General features: G+C 48.2%; 1 protein-coding gene across 16 annotated transcripts in view; it reads right to left on the bottom strand.

Annotated features, from left to right (window-relative positions):
* Positions 1-16824, bottom strand: part of NRXN3 (neurexin 3) — a 1902419-nt gene that overhangs the window by 650845 nt on the left and 1234750 nt on the right. For 2 of the 16 annotated variants that reach the window (XM_004698745.2, XM_030884923.2), the window contains exon 1: positions 12279-13389. The exons of 13 other annotated variants lie outside the window; for them this stretch is intronic. In XM_004698745.2, the coding sequence (XP_004698802.1) occupies positions 12279-12528 (250 nt within the window). In that variant the 5' untranslated portion in view covers positions 12529-13389. Of the gene's footprint in view, positions 1-12278; positions 13390-16824 lie in introns of those variants that run through there. One more of the 16 variants, XM_045287973.1, reaches the window with a different exon arrangement.

Genomic DNA, 16824 nt, shown 5'->3' on the forward strand with positions numbered 1-16824 from the left:
CTCCCCAGTGGCCCCCAGAAGAAAGATGAGGCTCCCTGCCTCCGTAAAGATTTAGTGTCTCAGAAACCTCTTGCCAGGGTAGCGATGAGTCGGAGTGGACTCAATGACAGCAGGCTGTTTTTGTTTTGTTTGGGGGGATGGGGTGGGGGGGTGGTTCGCGCAGGAGAACAAAGAGGAATGAAGAGGAAATCCTTGGCAGCTTATTTCTAAAATCAGCCAAGGAAAAACCCACTGATCAAATGATCCTCCTTAAAAGGGACCACCCGGATGGCATAGGACTGGGTGGCATTTTGTTCCACTGTTCATAGGGTCACCATGAGGAGGGGGGCCAATTGGACCATAGCTCACAACAACAACTACAATTTCAGAATTGTCTGATGAAAGAGAGTCTATGCTAGCTAATCTAGTGGCTACTTACTACCTCACGAACAACAGGGTAGCAAAACATGCAGACACATTGACTTCCTGGCATGAGAGAAGCACAAACAAACAAGCCATCTCAAAAAGAAATGTGACAAAGGCTAGGACCCTAGGTTTACAGTGCTAGCTCACACAACACTCTCCCCTCCCACCACCCCCATTGGACTATTACTGACCTATTGACACAAGGCTGTGACAACGTGCTGATAAAGACACCAGGGCAGTATGACATTGGTCCTGAAACAGCCCTCTCCCTGAAGGCTCAGCAGGTTTAGTCGGAACTTCACTTCCAGGGCAGGTGAGATTAGGTTGCTGCCAAGACTGCTATTCCACATTTGGCACCTCTGGTTTACACTTCCACCCATATACCCACACAGGCACACATATGCCCAAATGGAGAAGCCCCTATTTTTGTTAGGTGCCATCCAACCAGGGCAGCCCCTTGAGACAGAACAGAGCAGATTACTGGGCCTTTGCCCTGCAGAGAAGCTGGGTAGGTGCATTCTAAGGGTCGACCTTCCAGTTAGCAGCTAAGCACTTTACTGGGATGCCACCACTGGCACCCCTGAAGTATTCATTTTCTCCGGTGTTAACCTCAGGATTAATGAACTACGGTCCTGTACGTGAAGGGCCAAGAATAAAAGTAGATTCTAAGATGATCTGATAAGAGGAAAGATGTATTTTAGAAAGGATCAGAATTTTGTCTATCAGCACTGATAGAAAGACGAATAGGAAACACTCAAAGACAGCGCTGGAAGGCCACTTCAAGATGGCTAATTACAATTCATTTACTTTTGCAGATGCAAGATCTAAAACCAGGAAGGTTTGACCTAAAACTATGAATTGGAGAGAAAGTCTATTGGAACTGTTGGAAACAAAATTTCCTGAAAGATTACTTTCTTACAGCGAACGAGATATGAAGGGAATGGGTCCCCTCGTCAGTGGAGAGATTCCTCACTCTTGCATCCTGGATTGAATAGCTGACACTGCAATGGATCTGAGTTTCCAAAAGCTCCTTCCGCAAGCATGACGAATTCGCCACAATCTCATAACTTCAGGATAAGGGGTAGGCTTCTATTAGTTGCTCTTTGTCTCGGGCAGAGATTTACATTTGCACAGGTTACTGCCTTAAAGTTCAATAGATGCGAGGACTTATCTGCTTAGTCAGGAGAAAGAAGCTGAGGGATTTGATTAGCTCTCTAAGGTTCCATTTATTTTCCTATAAATTCATGACAACAATACCTACCTTGAAGGAACATTGGTAAAAATTAAATGACATCAGCTAAAGCATTTGGTTCAGCATCGGACACAGAGTTGGGCATACTAAGTGCTAGCCGTTAAGTTTTAAAACTATTTCATCTTCCCAGTTCTAGGTAGGAATAAAAGACTCTTCTAATGATGATCCGGTATGCCACTTCAAATAACCACTCCTGAGACGATTGTCCATTATTCCAGGTGAAATCGCATACCCCTCTACATAACGGTTAATGGGTGAATGGTAAGAAAATAGTCACTGCATTTGTTCGGAAGGTATGTGTCAGCCCAAGTTCATGGCCCTGAAGAGGTCACCCAGCCCTATGCCCCTCACCTCCAGTCATCCATTCTCTTCATTTTGGTGGTTCCTCAAGGCAGCCATTCCAAATGAGAAGAAGAAGAAAAAGAATAAAACTCATTTGGCTTTGGCGGTTGGGTTGATAATGCCTTTCTCCTGGTTGGGATCTCTGTAGACTGCCAGCCCCTACCTGTCTCCTCCCGCTTTCCCTTCCCACAGGAGGACAAAAGGCACGAAGCAAATAGATGTTAAGTAAAACGTGGGTGCTGGTGCTGTTGAATGCTGTGTTCTGTCAACCCGCTCCACTGCCTAGCAACCGTGGTGGCTCACCCCGAGTTCATTTTCATTTTAATATGCCACACAGAAAAGCCGCCTAAATATATACCCCCAGTTCTGAAGCATATAATCTGTAAACTACAGGAACAGGCGGATCATTTCCATTAGTTTCTTATGTAGCAAAAACCACAATTTGCACCCAAAGCGTGTAATTATATTCAAATTCTGAAAGACTGCCTCGGAAATAGTTGAAATTCATAGTTTGGGGGAAAGTCACCCGGGAGTATGCGTGGTTATTGGTTGTGTATTAATGCGGGGGGGTGGAGGGGGTGAGGGAAATATTTTAAAACAGTCCCAAAGGGAGGGTAGGGCATCCTCTGGGGCAAGGTGGTTGGCTGGCTGGTTCTGGGAGGCTGCTAGTACATGGAATCTGGGTGGGGTATGTTTTTAGCAGGTTAGAATTGTTCCTGCGAGTTTCTTAGACTCTGGCTCTTTAGGAAAGTAGAAAGTCCTCAGAGCTGTCACCACAATACCAAGACTCCCCAAGATACCTCAATCCCCCCTAAAATAGGCCCGGCACCTCCTAGATCCATGGGTGTGAAAGAAATATATTTTTACAGAAGACTAGGTGCCTTGGGGTGTATAAAGGTGAAGTATCAAAAGGTTCATAATCAAAAGGTTGGGGACTCAAATCCACCCAGGGAGTTCAAGGAAGCAATACCTCTTAATCAGCTCCTGTAAAGAGTAAAGCCTGGGAATCCCCCAGAGGCCAGTTGCATTCTGCCACCCTGGATTGCTATGAAGTCTGAGTCAGCGCGATGGCACCAAGCAGCAGCAGCAGCAGACAAGTCCAACCATGGCAGAGTGTGTGTCTGGGGAATATCTGCCCACAGAAAGGTGGAATGGACCTTTCTGCAGTCCAGCTCGGAGTCACCCTGCCAGGGCTTCTGACCAGTCTCTGACAAGGACTGGAGGCTCTCCAGCAAGTCCTCATGGTCCTGGTCAGGAAAATCAGCTCACAAGATCCCCAAGCTCTCCTCTATCAGCAAAGTTCTCTGTCTGCTTCTGAAGAGAGCCCCTTGGCTGACCTCTTTTATACAGGAACCCCCTTCTGCCCATCCCTACACCTCTAAAACCCTGGAACTGATCATGCGACACCGTATTCATTTACTGACTCGTTAAAAAACAAAACCATAAATCAGGAGCAAATGTTTGGCATGCCAGCTCCTTTCAGGTACCGCCGCCCCGGGTAAAATCAGTTCAGGCAGAACGACTTCCAATCGCTTATGAAGAACCAAATACCTTTGCGGAGGTTTAGGAAAGGAGGCAGTCACGACCACCAGAACACTAGGAAAAGGTGTGCCTTCGGTCCCTGAATAATAGGACCAAGGAGTTCCTGGTGCTCGTGTTCTGTTTGGAGGATGGTGGAAAGAAGGAAGAACCATATAGTGTCACAGAGACCAGATGATTGCCTGTCACAATTGGGTTTGAATCTTGGCTCTAGAACAACAGTGCCTCGGTCAAGCGTCCTAACCCGAGTCACGCTGTGCTCAATTTGTAAAATGATGTTCACCTTACTAAACTTGAAGAATTATGAGGGTTAAACAAAATCATAGACATTAAGCAATGGGAAGAGTGCCTGGCACACAGTAGGTATGCATTATAGGAAGGGTTATGATCCAGCCACGTCTCTCTCCAAATCCTTCCTGTAAGTAGAAACAAACCCCTTGCTCATTAGAAGCTCAGTTGCTGCTCTGCCCCGCTGGCCCGACATGGCTAAGCACAGCAGAGCCTTTCAAACACAACCCCGAGCTCTTTTCTTGTATTAATAAGGTGTGTTTAAACGAAAGCTGCGTACCTCGCACCTCAGTGTGGCTCTGTGGTGAAGGGAGATTGTGGCTTGATCACATCGCAGTGTGTCACTTGGGTTCATGATGCTCCTTCTGTTGAAGGGGGAGCGAAAACCTGGTTTGCACCTTCATATATGTGATTATAACAATACAGAGAGAGAGAGAGAGACCCATAAAATGCTAGCAGACCTGCGGATCTCAGGTGTGCAAGGTACCATTGGTGTCTTTAAAGACGTATGAATCAGAGGAGGATCATCTAGTCTTAAGGCTCAGAAACATTTGGAGAAAAGGTCCCGTTCTATCCTCTCATTGTATAAGTGAGGAAGAAATGCACAAAACAAACAGAACAAGACAAAGTCCCTCAGCTACAGTATTTGATCTCAACTACAGTATATGCCACCCAGAAAATGACAGGTCAAAGAAAGGGGGAGGGCAATAGATTAGAGGTGCAAGATGTCCCCATGGGGTGTCTAAAAGCTAAAGATTAACCCATTAAAACAACAATCACCTAAAGAAGGTCCCAAGTCCAAAGTCCTAAGGGTTAGTTGGTCAGGAAGGAAGAGGAGGGGGTGATCCTCTGATTCAGCACCAGAGCCTCTCTTAGAGAACTGTGGTCTTAAATGTGAATTCCATAAAGCCAGCTCTAAGTATCTGACACCATCACGTGTGCACATCTCCGCGCTAACCTTTGAACGCCACAAGAGAAGAGTCTGAGAAATGGCACGGAAAGAAGGTATTCATTTCCAGACCTGAAAATAGTTGCCCTGAAAAAAGGGCCTGTTCCTTTTAAGTAAAAACTGAGGATTCTATTTTCCAGCAAACACTGAGCCTCAGATGGGGGAATGTTTGATTCCCCACACAGTTGCAGAAACAGAATCTAACGCTGAATTTCCAAAATGGTCTGTCCATTTTTACTTCACCAGATCACTGAGCTCCTAAAGGGTTTCCACTGATTCTTTAATTGAAGCTAACAGAAATGTGCCCATATTTCTGGCTAGAGGGACAGTTCTCAAATGTCACCAGCAGACCACACATTTGATCAGCTTTAAGTGGCATAAAAAAGCAAACTCATGTTGAGGTCTTCTTTTCTGCCTTTCCAAGAGATTTTTTTCATTCTTTTATATTTTCCCAAATAACCATTATGTAAACAAAACACCCACTTGGACCACCCCTTCACTTGAGAAACTCCGGTGACTTACATGTCATTATGACACTGGGCACTCTGAGGCTGCTTTTCAAATACCAGCAGGGGCACCGGGGGTAACAGGTTTCAGAGGAACTTTCATACTAAGAAAGACCGGGAATAAAAGCTGCTGGTCTAAGTCAAACGCAAAACACTCAAACTCAGGACCATCGGTTCAATCCTGATTCATTGTGGTCCTGAGGACAGAGTAGAACAGCCCCTGTGAGTTTCTAAGACTGTAACTCTTTAGGGGTGCAGAAAGCCTCACCTTCCTCCCATAGAACGGCTGGTGAGTTCAAACTGCTGATCTTGGGGTGAGTGGTTCAGCACATAGCCATGAGCCAATGGAAAACCTGGAAGATGAAGCCTCCATGTTGGAAGGCAAGAACCGCCCAAACAGCACACTCAAGCATAATACCAATGCTGGAGAGCGGGAGGGCTCAGCAATATCTCATTCATTCTGTGGCTAGATAAGGTCCCCGAGAGTCAGAGCTTATTGATGGGCAACGCACACCCAAACCCTTTGGAGGTAAAAAGCATTGTCAAAAGTAAGCAAACCATTCTATATTGAAGCCTGAATTCTTTTAAAGAATTGAAAGATTGCAGCAACATCATTACAATACTTATCATAAAGTAGTGAACTTGTACAAAGTTGTCAATATGGTACCAAGCACACCTTGCTTAGTTTTCCACATAATATACTTGTCATGGATTTAATTGTGTCCCCTCAAAATATATGTCCACTTGGCTGGTTCTCAGTGGCTTGGTATTTATATAATGAGCTAATCATTCCCATGATGCGATCTTGTGCCCTTGCAACATAAGTTGGAAGGGCATTGAGATGGGATGAATCACCCTGACTCGGGTCACAACCCCATCGAACATGAGGTGAGTTTCTCTGGGGTGTGACCTGCATTACTTCTTATAGATTAGAGGAGAGAGAAATGAATAGAGAGAAGGACCTGCTACCACCAAGCAAGAAAAGCCAGGAACAGAACTCATCCTTCGGACCTCAGATCCAGGTGCTGAGAACCTCCTAGACCCTGGGGAAGATTGGTGAAAAGACACCACGTGGAGATCTTCCAGGAATGCTGGACCCAGACATGTGGAAAAGAGACAAGGACCTTCTTCCAGAGCAAAGTTACCTCTCCTTAGAGTGGATCCCTGAACACAGACTTCTTCCCTCCTGAACTGTGAGAGAAGAAAGGTGTTCGTTAAAGGCATCCAGTTGTATTTCTGTAATGGCAGGCCATTTTGAAGGCTTGATGGGAAAATAATAGTAGTAGTATTGCTAATCTTAATTTAAAGATGAAGAAATTAGCCAATATGAGCTCACAAAGTTTCTAACCCACAGAGAAAATAACTGACACTCTTTCTTCAAATCCAAATCCTATGGTTGATTGTCCCCACCTAACACCTTACTGCTCATTAGAACCCATTACCATTCGACTGTCCACCTCATGAATACAAACTCATAATCATTTCCCAAATACCTTAATACAGAAAACAAATTACAAAATACATCCCCTCTCCCCTAAAGTTTCATATCTTGCTTGGGATTTTAACAACAAGGTTTTATCATTTACAGTTTATTTTCTCAAAGTTTATCTCATCTATGCTACATGTCCACATCATGAAGTAGACAGGAGAGCTCAAGTTTACATTTTAAGATGAACATAGTCAGAAGAAAGAATTCAAGAGAATGCAAATAAAGAAATTAACACTTTTGTAAAAGACACTTTCAGCTGCCAGCAAAGTAGTTATTGATACTTATTCAACCTGCTTTTCTTCATTAACAGGAGATGTGAAAAGAATTGGTGGTAGGGGTCTCAGAAAAGAACAAAAAGAATGAGGCACTGTAGTTTTTGAATGAAGACAAAAGGAAGGCTGGGGAGACAGGCCCTGGGTAGCCAGGCCCAAGGGGAGAGAGTCTGAGTGTGTGGGCCAGAGACTGCCTACAGAGCAGGGGCCTCAGTCACATGGAATTAGTCTCCAAGCCGCATAAAGGTCTGGAACCCTGTCACAGGAGATAAACCGCAAGGAAGGCAAACATAAGTTTTAACTAAATCTCTTCTTGTTGCTTTCCTCATTTATGTAAATAGCATTTTTCCTCTTGAGACATCATCTTACTGGTTTTAAAACTGCCACCATTGTCACCGAAGGTCTTATTTTTCAAGTGTGAAAGTTTGAGTGTAACAGCGATTCACTGAGAGGCATACCTTCCTGATCCCTGGGTGCCTCAGGGAGTGTAAATAAGTACAGGGTTTCTCTTCAAAGATTTATCTCTTTTCCAAAGCCCCTACAGCCCTAGGGAAGTCAGCTTCATAACATCTAATACATTCATTTGCTAAAATGCAAAATGGAATCTCTTACTCCTTCCGGAATCATAATCTTAAGGTAAAGAAGCAGCGTTCTCAGCCGGTTGAGGGAGTGCCACTCGCCTTCCCAAGGTACTCTACCAATGATCTCCTCTCCTCTCCCTACAATACCTGGTAACCCTCACTTCCAACTCTTCCATCTCCCACACTGAGAGTCTTTATGAAGTTCACACTGAGGTATTACAATTTTCCCATGGTGGCCTTTTCATAACTAGGTACTCGCCCAGACCCAGAATTTACCAGAGAATCTTAGGAAAGCAAAGCAAAGCAGCAAAGAGGAGAGAAAGAGAAGGGGAACCAATTTAATTCATTCATCACCAAAGCCAAAGAAATATAAATCTTATCATTGTATCTGTCAACCAACACATGAATTATTCAGAGAACCCAGTCCAGAGAAGGAAGGGAGGGGGTGGGGGGTGCTGAAAAGCAGCTGGCTGGGAAGACCAGTGTAAAGCAAGCCCCAAGGCTGGAGAAACTCAAGAGGAAGGTCTTAGTGACAATGACTGAGTCATATAGCATCTCTACCAAAAGCACAGTACAAGTGGAGCCGCCACCACCACCTCTGCTGAGCTGCTGTGAATAGGACTTATGTCATTCCCACTCTCCATCACACACAGCCCTGGATTCCCAGGCACCAGCTCTGTCTTCAAGTACATAGATTCTAGTGTGTTCCCTTTGAATTAAGCTTCTCACAGATTCTACCTTCTCAATCAGTGCCCTCAAATGCCTAAAGAGCCAGAAAGGTCTGCGATTTTAGGGAGGTTGAAATGTAAAGCATCCTAAGGAAAAAAAGCAAAAAACTAAACCCAGCATCCTTAGGAAACCATCCACTCTTTTAACTTAAAGCTATTAAAGCAGTTTTTAGGCAGATGTACACTGGAGTTCCGAAAGGGGGTTGCCATCCATCTAGTTGATTCTGACCAGTTACAGGTTGGACTGCGAACCACCAGGGCAGCCATTGAAATCCACCAGCTGCTCAGTGAGAGAAAGATGAGGCTTTCTGTTGTTTCCTGTAAAGACTGGCAGTCTCAGAAACCCACAGGGGGCAGTTCTACTCTGTCCTGTAGGGTCGATATGAGTCTGAAAGGTGGTAGAAATAAAAGAAAATAATGGAACCAGATACAAAAGGCTCTCGTGAAACTGGATGTTGGTAAACAAATATATTTCAGTATTTATAAGCCCCATACTGCTAAACTGCCTCCACATTTTATAGAGCAGATGCTGAAAAGCACTCACAGGGACAGTTTGAATGAGAGATTGTACATCTGTTTTTTATGAGAGACATTCAGGTACTCACGTTAATTTGGGTTGGTATCTGGATACCCAAGTATACTTTTAAAAATATAGAAGCACTTTCACAGAATTTAAAAACATAGAATTCACTTTCAAGAATCTTTCATAGCTGATCAAAATACGTCTGATAGTATCCCTAGCTGAAAACAACATGGTTTTGTTTAGTTTTGCACCCTTAGGAACTGAGCACATAGAAAATGCTAAATAAATAATGTCAATCACATGACTGCTGGATAGCAGAGAGCATCACAGGAGGTTGCGGCTCACAGGGCCTGAGGAAAGAAACTGGTCCAATGGGGACGACCTAGCAAAGTCCCTTTGAGAAGACCACTGATTTCCACGGGAAATGCGATTCTAGCCCCAGGCAATTGTGGAAGCCTTTTGCTGGGGTGGGCTTAGTCTCCCCAACTCACTGAAGATGCTCAATCTCCTCCAGGGGCCCTGGGGTAAGACTCTAGGGAGGTCTATGGCATAATTAATTGTCGAAAGTTTGGAAGCAAGCATGGTAAAAGCTTGGGTAAAATGCCAGCTGTTTTGGAAAAAGTCTGCTTCCTCCATCTGCTTTCCTGTGAATTCCACTACACAGCATGGCACTGGTGGGGGCGGGGAGAGCTGGGTCTGCTCTGCAGTCAGCCTTTCGGGGAAGGGCAAGGGGAGCAAGACCATTGCAAACAACTCTGCATCCAAGGAAGATTCCTGGGCCCCACTCTGAAATCGTTTTGTACCAGAATGGAAGGCACTCGTTTCTTCTCAGGCCATAGAGAGCACTGCCTTTAACTCTAGAATCAGTTTGGCACAGACCCATCAACGACTGCCAGCAGTGTCGTGGTCTGATACTTCCCATCACCTCTGCTCCATGTCACTGTTGCTAAGTGCCATTGAGTTACTTCCGACCCATAGCTACCTAGCTTGGGATAGGAGAAAGCAAAGTCCATACTCCAAGTAACAATGAGAGGAGTATTAGTAAAGTTCCACGGAGTCTCCAAAGGAACCTTGGTGACACTGTGCCTTAGGCAATGGGCTGCTAACAGCAAGGTTGGTGGTTCAAACCTACCTGTCTGCTCCCATAAAGATTTATAGCATCAGAAACCGTAGAGTCTTTATGAATCAGAATCGACTCGATGACAGTGTGATTGGTTTGGGTTAAGGGGTCTCCTGGCTCTTTCAGGTCAAAATGCAAGAGGTCACAGCTTGAAGGCAGTTTGGGGTCTTGGAGTTAGGGGGCAAGACTGCCATTTCTCTTGATTGCAGGTTCCAACACATTAATTAAATATGCAAGAGTCTGCTTAATATAGATGCCTTCACTCTACCAGTCCCAAATCAATGAGGTGGGACTTCAAGATTGAAAGAAGGTCCCGAAGAGTTGAATTCATGAGCTTTATCTCAGCCATGTGAAAGCAAGCCCAGTTCACTGCGTTCTCCCAGCTGTGGGGGATCTGGGGACCTCTGCTTGGGTCTCTGGGCAGCTGCACACTTTGCTCTCCTTTTCCATCACACGGAATCATACCAGGTGCAGGCAAAGGAGAAACTAGAAAGGGGATCTGTCAAAAAGAACTAGAGGGTATAGAGCCAACCAGATTCCTTTAGAAAGGAAGCAAATGAAGGGATCATAGGTAGCTTTGCAAATTGTATGAGTCACAAGAAGCTTCGTTTAACTGTTTAGATTCTGAACGGAAACGATCAAGAACCTGCCGGCCTCTAACCTCTAAGGAATGCATAATCTTCATCTCCCTGTTGATCATTTACACTAATTAGCAAAATTAAGCTATCACTAAGCATTTCCGAGTTTAATTATGGCTATTAGTAATAGCCTGTCTGGCTTCCCCCCTCGCCCTCCCCCATGTCTCTCCCCTCTTTTCCTTTTCTACTCTTTCACTCTCACTTCTTCAGAGCTAGTTCCCCCACCCCCACCTTCCCTGGGGAGAAGAGAGTTTGCATTTCAATGAATGACACCCCACGCCCCCCCCCCTCTCCCTGGGCGGTTGTGGTTCTTTCCAAAGCTAGGTGTTTTACAGGATTTGATTTTTTAAAGAAAGCCTACACCAGACCCAGCAGGATTCACAAAGAAAACAGCAACCAGATCAAGATCAAGCATTGCCCCCTTCTCACCCAGCTCCCTCCACCAGCCTTACACACTCGGAGCAGCTCGACAACTCCATCAAATAAAATGTACAGAGCGAGCCAGAGTGCCTGCTGGCATCTTCTCAATGTGCTTCCACTTAACACTACAGTCAGCAATGAGCAGGAGTCTGGGCTAGGAGGGGCTGGGAAGAATCGCCGTTCTGAATGGGGTCTGCAGTTACAGGTCTTCAGAATACAACTAGGGCAGGGAACCTGCGCGGGGCTCCGGCTCCCTGGAGGGCCACTCCTGCAGAGGGCCTCTGTGATGCCTCTTCTTGCCATCCCAGTGGAGCGCATAGTAAACAAATCATGAAGCTCCCCCTTAGAGCCCTTTGACAGCAAGCTTCTACCTTAGCAACAGACCTCGCCCAGTAAAGGCAGCCTGCTTGGAGTGGAATGTATTTTGAAAAGCCATGGATCTCTTTCTTCAATAGCTATGCAAGGAGGATTGTTTGGAGCAAAATAACAACATACCTGTATTGCATGCAAGAACCAGCCCATCCCCATTGTTGCCCTGAATTGATACTTCAATTTGTGTTAATGGTGGAATCGAAGTTACTGTCATTTACACCTGGGTCGATAACAAACGGACTTATCTTCATCTTACCATATTGCTTCCTCTCTGGTAGTTGGCAATATCAGAGGTACCGTTTTAAGCCACACCTGGTCGTTCCACCAGATATTTGGGCAAAGACGCTATGAACAATAATGGCCACTGGTTACTAATTCTAGCTTCTGCCTCTCAACCCTGAGCTACTCTCCCTTTAGCCTTTAGCACACAGGGTGCTTTACAGCAGTTCCAACAACTTCACGGCTGGCTCCCGGATAAGATCAGGCAGAGAAAGGGTGAGAGCAAGGTGAATGAATGAATTCCCAGAGTGCAGCACCAGGGACTCCTCTGGCAAGTTGTCCATCACCGGGCTAGGGAGCAGAGGAAAGGTTGCAAGGGGCCAGTGTGGTGTGGATGCAGTTGGGAATGAGGGCACCAAGGAGACAACCCTTTCGGGAAAATTGGGGGCCTGAGTTCAGGAACGCCAGCTTTGAAGGGAAAGTGGCTATTTCTCCACTCATGCACATGCGATGCTTCCTCATCATTTTCAATGCACTCTTCGGCAACTCCCTCCCCACCCTTGACACTCCCTGCGACGCCAGTGGGTTCAGGGAGTGGGACACCCGTTAAAAGGATAAAGAGCAGAGAGACCCACCGTGCCCTCCTCGAAGGGAAACAGGGGAGCGATAGATAGAAATAGGCACTGAGTGATGCTTGCTGCCATGGGCATGATGCTCTTGCTGAGAGTGAGACCCCGGCGAGGAAGAAGAGGAGGAGGAGGAGGAAGCTACATTAGAGGAACTCCACACAGAGCTGACGATACATCCCCAGAAGAGGGACCATATCCCAAGCGTCCAGGCCGGCCGGCGAGGAGGGCTCCGTCTCGCGTGGATTCTCAGGTGCATGGTCAACGCACTGGACCACTACAGATGGGTGGTTGGGAATCCAGCCAGGGAGGAACATTGAAGTTCATGATGCCCAGAGGCCCATCCTAGCAGAAGGACGACTTGCCCGGATTAGGGGAAGAGGGAAAGAATAAGCGCTTGCCAGACAGCTGATGGGTCAGTTAAAGAAAAAAAGAGCCACAAAAAAAAAAAAAAAAAGGCGAGTGCAAAATATGCCCCTTTTCTGGGGCTGAATCTAGGATCCCAGGGTCCAGTCAGATCCAGCGAACCTCCTAGGGCGCCCCGGAAAGCCACACATGCCAGGGAGCTCCAGCGGCGGTGCGGTGTCCTCCTGATCTCTAGGCACCTGAGGTCTGATGACTTAACTGCATCCTCGTAGGCCGCACGCAGGAACGGCGCGGAGGAGGAGGAGGCCAGAGACCCAAGTCGGTTCAGGTTAGTTTATCCCAACATCCAAGGAGTTTGAACATTTCCCCCCCCCTTTGCCTTTTTTTTCACTCCCAGACGATGCGATGCAGAACGGCCAAGCCAAAGGGGGGCTGCAGGTGGGAGAGTTCCTCGAGGGTTCCCCAGGGTCTCGGCGGAGGGGCGCGGAGGCTGTTAACCCTGAGCGTTCCGGAGCAGCTCCAGCTTCTTGGGTTTCCCAACTGGCTGAAAAGCGGCGGCCGCCGCAGCCCGACGAGCCAAACCCGAAAGCGCGGAGGGGAAGGCGGGTGGAGGAGTGTCTCTGCGCGCGCGGGGCGGCCCCCCAAACCAACGTGGCACCGGGCGGAGCGAGGGCGCAGGGGGCGCGCGGGAGGCGATGCCCGGCAGGCGGTGGAGGTGGCCCGGAGGCCGGCGGGCGCCTGCAAAGTGAGCCCAACTGGGAGGCACAGGTGAAGTGAGACTCGGAGTTGGGGAGCCAGATTCACAAAGGGGCAGGGCATATGCAAATCGAGCACCCCCGAGAGCGAATCAGCGCTGGCCGAGCGCTCTGCCGAGGGACTGGCTGGCGCGGGAGGAAGGCGGAGCCCCAGGCGCCCGGAATCCCGGCCCACCCCGTTCAAGTGCACCGCCGTCTCCACCCGCGCAGGCCTCCCGCGCGCCCGCCTGCGTCCCAGTGAGTGTGTGTGCGCGCGTGTATGTGTGCCAGTGTGTGAGTGCGCCAGACCGAGTCCCTGTGAGTGTGCGCGCGTGTATGTGTGCCTGCGTGTGTGTGTGTGTGTGCGCGCGCGCGCGCGTGAGTGCCGGTGTGTGAGTGCGCCAGACTGACCGACGCGCTCCCCGCCTTCTCCATCACCTTCCCCGGGCGCCATCAACCAAACTCCCGCGGTGAATTAAAGCGCGTTTACAATTCGGGAAGGAAAAGACCGGCCGCTGGAGCCCCACGTAGAGAAAAACCACCCCCAGAGTCTGCACCCGGCCGGGCTCCCGGGTCGCGGGGGGCCAGTGTCTCGGGCAGGGGCGACAGTGGCCAGGCCAGGGGCTCCCGGCGGGGACCTGCGTCCGGACTCGGTGGAAGCTGAAGAGGTGAGGGGCTCCGGGACAGGCGGCCACGTGAAAAGGTGGCTTCCAGCTCCCGTGGGTGGTCTCGGCATCCAGGACCCGGAGGTTCGTTTCCGGGCCGCCTGCGCTGGCCCAAGTACTTAGGAAGAAGCGAGGGCCACGTGTGCGACCAAAGCGTTGCCACGGGCGGGTGAAGCCCCCCACACTCCAGGCCTCCAAGACCCTGGGCACCGAAAGCCGCGTGACTTTTCCACCCAGACTCGGCCGCCCGTGCGATCCAGAATGGTCAGAAGAGGCTTGGAGCGCACTCCGACCCTCGGTGACTCTAGGAGGGGGCTGCCTTAAGGCGCTCGGAGCCCATGGACTGGCGGCATTCTCTCCCCAAGGTGACAAGCAGCAGGGGAAAAGCCAAAGGGCCACCATTTTCCCACAGGAGTCTCACTCGCTTTGATTGTCAGTTGCCACGCACCTTCCCTAAAATGGGCATTCCCCCCTCCCCCTCCACGCCTTTTTTTTTCGTGGGGGGGGGGGATAGCACAGGAGGTACCATGCTGGTGCTGATTATTTCGTAGCTATATATTCGTTTTCAGGTGGTTTTCTTCTTTTCATGAGCTTAACTGTGATTGTTAGGTACTGACTCTCCTGTTGTTGGGGCCATCCAGGTAGTTCTGCACCTGCCTCACACCTGCCCTTATCGTTGATCCCGGGTGGCAGCCAGAGTCTGTCCTTGTTGAAGGCCTTTCTTGCTGCTCTCCCCTTTACCAAGCCTGATGTCCTTCTCTAGGGACTGATATCCCCTGGCAACATGTCCGAACTATGTCAGAGGACGTATCCCCATCCTTGCCCATGTAACATCGATTTGACTTCTCTGGGAGAACATTCCAAACCTCCAAATGAACTGATGATAAAGAACAGGCATTGAGAGGGTCCAGTTTATCATTATGAGGAGCCCTGGTAGTGCAGTGGTTAAGCACTTTGCTGCTAACCAAAAGGTTTGTAGGTTCAAACCCAGTTAGCAGTTCCTTGGGAGAAAGATGTGGTAGTTGGCTCAGGTCAGGATTCACAGCCGTGAAAGCCCTAAAGGACACTTTTCTGTCTTACAAGGTTGCTTTGAATCCGAGTCCGCTCACGAGTGGCTTCTGGTTTGAACCTATCGCCCTTCTCCTGAGCCGCACCATGGCCACTGACTGTGAGGTCTGCATTTCAAACCCACCAGTGGCTCCCATCTGGTGGAGACCTGCTGTGAAGATTACACCCAGGAAACCTTGTTCCACAGTTTTACTCAGTTCTACAGGGCCCTTGAGTGAGTGCCAGCTCAAGGGCACATAACAACTCATCCTGCTTCTCTACATCAGTGGTTCTCCACCTTCCTCGTGCCGTGGCCCTTTAATAGAGTTCCTCATGTGGTGGTGACCCCCCAACTATTACATTATTTTCGTTGCTACTTCATAACTGTCATTTTGCTACTGTTAGGAAGCGGGTGACTCCTGCGAAAGGGTCATTCGACCCCCCCAAAGGGGTTGCAATGCACAGGTTGAGAACCGCTGCTCTAGATAGTGTAAATAGTTAAAACCATTTAGTTGCTAATCTTAAGGTTGGCTGTTTGAGTCCACCCAGGGGCACCTTGGGGGGGGAAACAAAACCAGAAATCCAAACTCTCTCCCATCACGTCAATGTTGACGCATAATCTCACTGTAGGAGAGGTTAGAACTTCTCTTGGGTTTCTGAGATGGTAACTCTTTAAGGGAGTGGAAATCCTCATCATTCTCCAGCAGTGGTTGGTGGTTTTGAACTGCTGACCTTGCCGTTAGTAGCCCAATGCATAACCACTATGCCACCATAGCATTTTGAGAAAAAAAGAAAAAGAAAAGCCTGGTTATTTCTTACCAGGGAGAAAGACCAGGCTTTCTATTCCTGTAAAAATGTACAGTCTGAAAAACCCACAGAAGCAGTTCTACCCTGCCCTGTAGGGTCAATAATGGGTTGGAATTGACTCAAAGGCAATGAGTTTGGTTTTTTCAGATTTCCTTCCCCCAAATCAGCTGTTAAAACGCCTGTGGAGCAAAAAGCTATTCAAGCCCAATGCAGGACTTAAGGCAGTGAGGTGGTCTTCTGGCTCTGACCGTGGTGTTCTTCCAAAGGTTTGTGGCAGGCAGAGATGCCACAGGGTCCCAGAGTCCCAGACTGATAGATTACTAGAAACGTTTTGCAGGTCTTGGCTGGCAACATGTGAGCACCGTAGGCCAGAATCCAGTCACATGTACCTAGGAGCACAGGCCATAGCACGGAGGAGAGCTGTCCTAGGGATACTCCAGTCAGATCTCAGTCTCCAGCTCTGTAAAATGGGCATGCTGCCTCCCTCCTGCCGGAGGTCATTGGGAGTTTGAAATGAGATGGTGCACGCTAAGCGCCTGGCTGGACAAGTAGTGGCAGTACTCTGTTCCATTGAAAAAGAAGGTTAAGGACACATTGAGGACCTTAGGCTATTATTTGGAGAAAAAAAAATAATGGGGGGAAAATTCGTATATAAAATACCTTTCTGTAAGATCGTTTTTAATTCTTACTCAATCCAATTTGAACCTCCACGTGGAGTGAGAGTGTATTTCGGATTTAACCTAATGCTGTATCATGGCCTAATGGGACCTTTGTGGCCTGGTTCATGTCAGATTCTCCAGCCCCATCTGTCCCCGGATGTCCTCTTACCCCCTTGCTACCTTTCAGCCCAGCAGACCTTCTCTGTGCTCCTTAAACCCACAAAGATCTTTCAAACTCCAACATCTGTATAATTGGTGGTCTGTCTTGCCTCGGCTG

The sequence above is a fragment of the Echinops telfairi genome, unplaced genomic scaffold (assembly GCF_000313985.2).
Source record: "Echinops telfairi isolate 266 unplaced genomic scaffold, ASM31398v2 ScPeMD7_18;HRSCAF=68, whole genome shotgun sequence".
Lineage (NCBI taxonomy): Eukaryota > Metazoa > Chordata > Mammalia > Afrosoricida > Tenrecidae > Echinops > Echinops telfairi.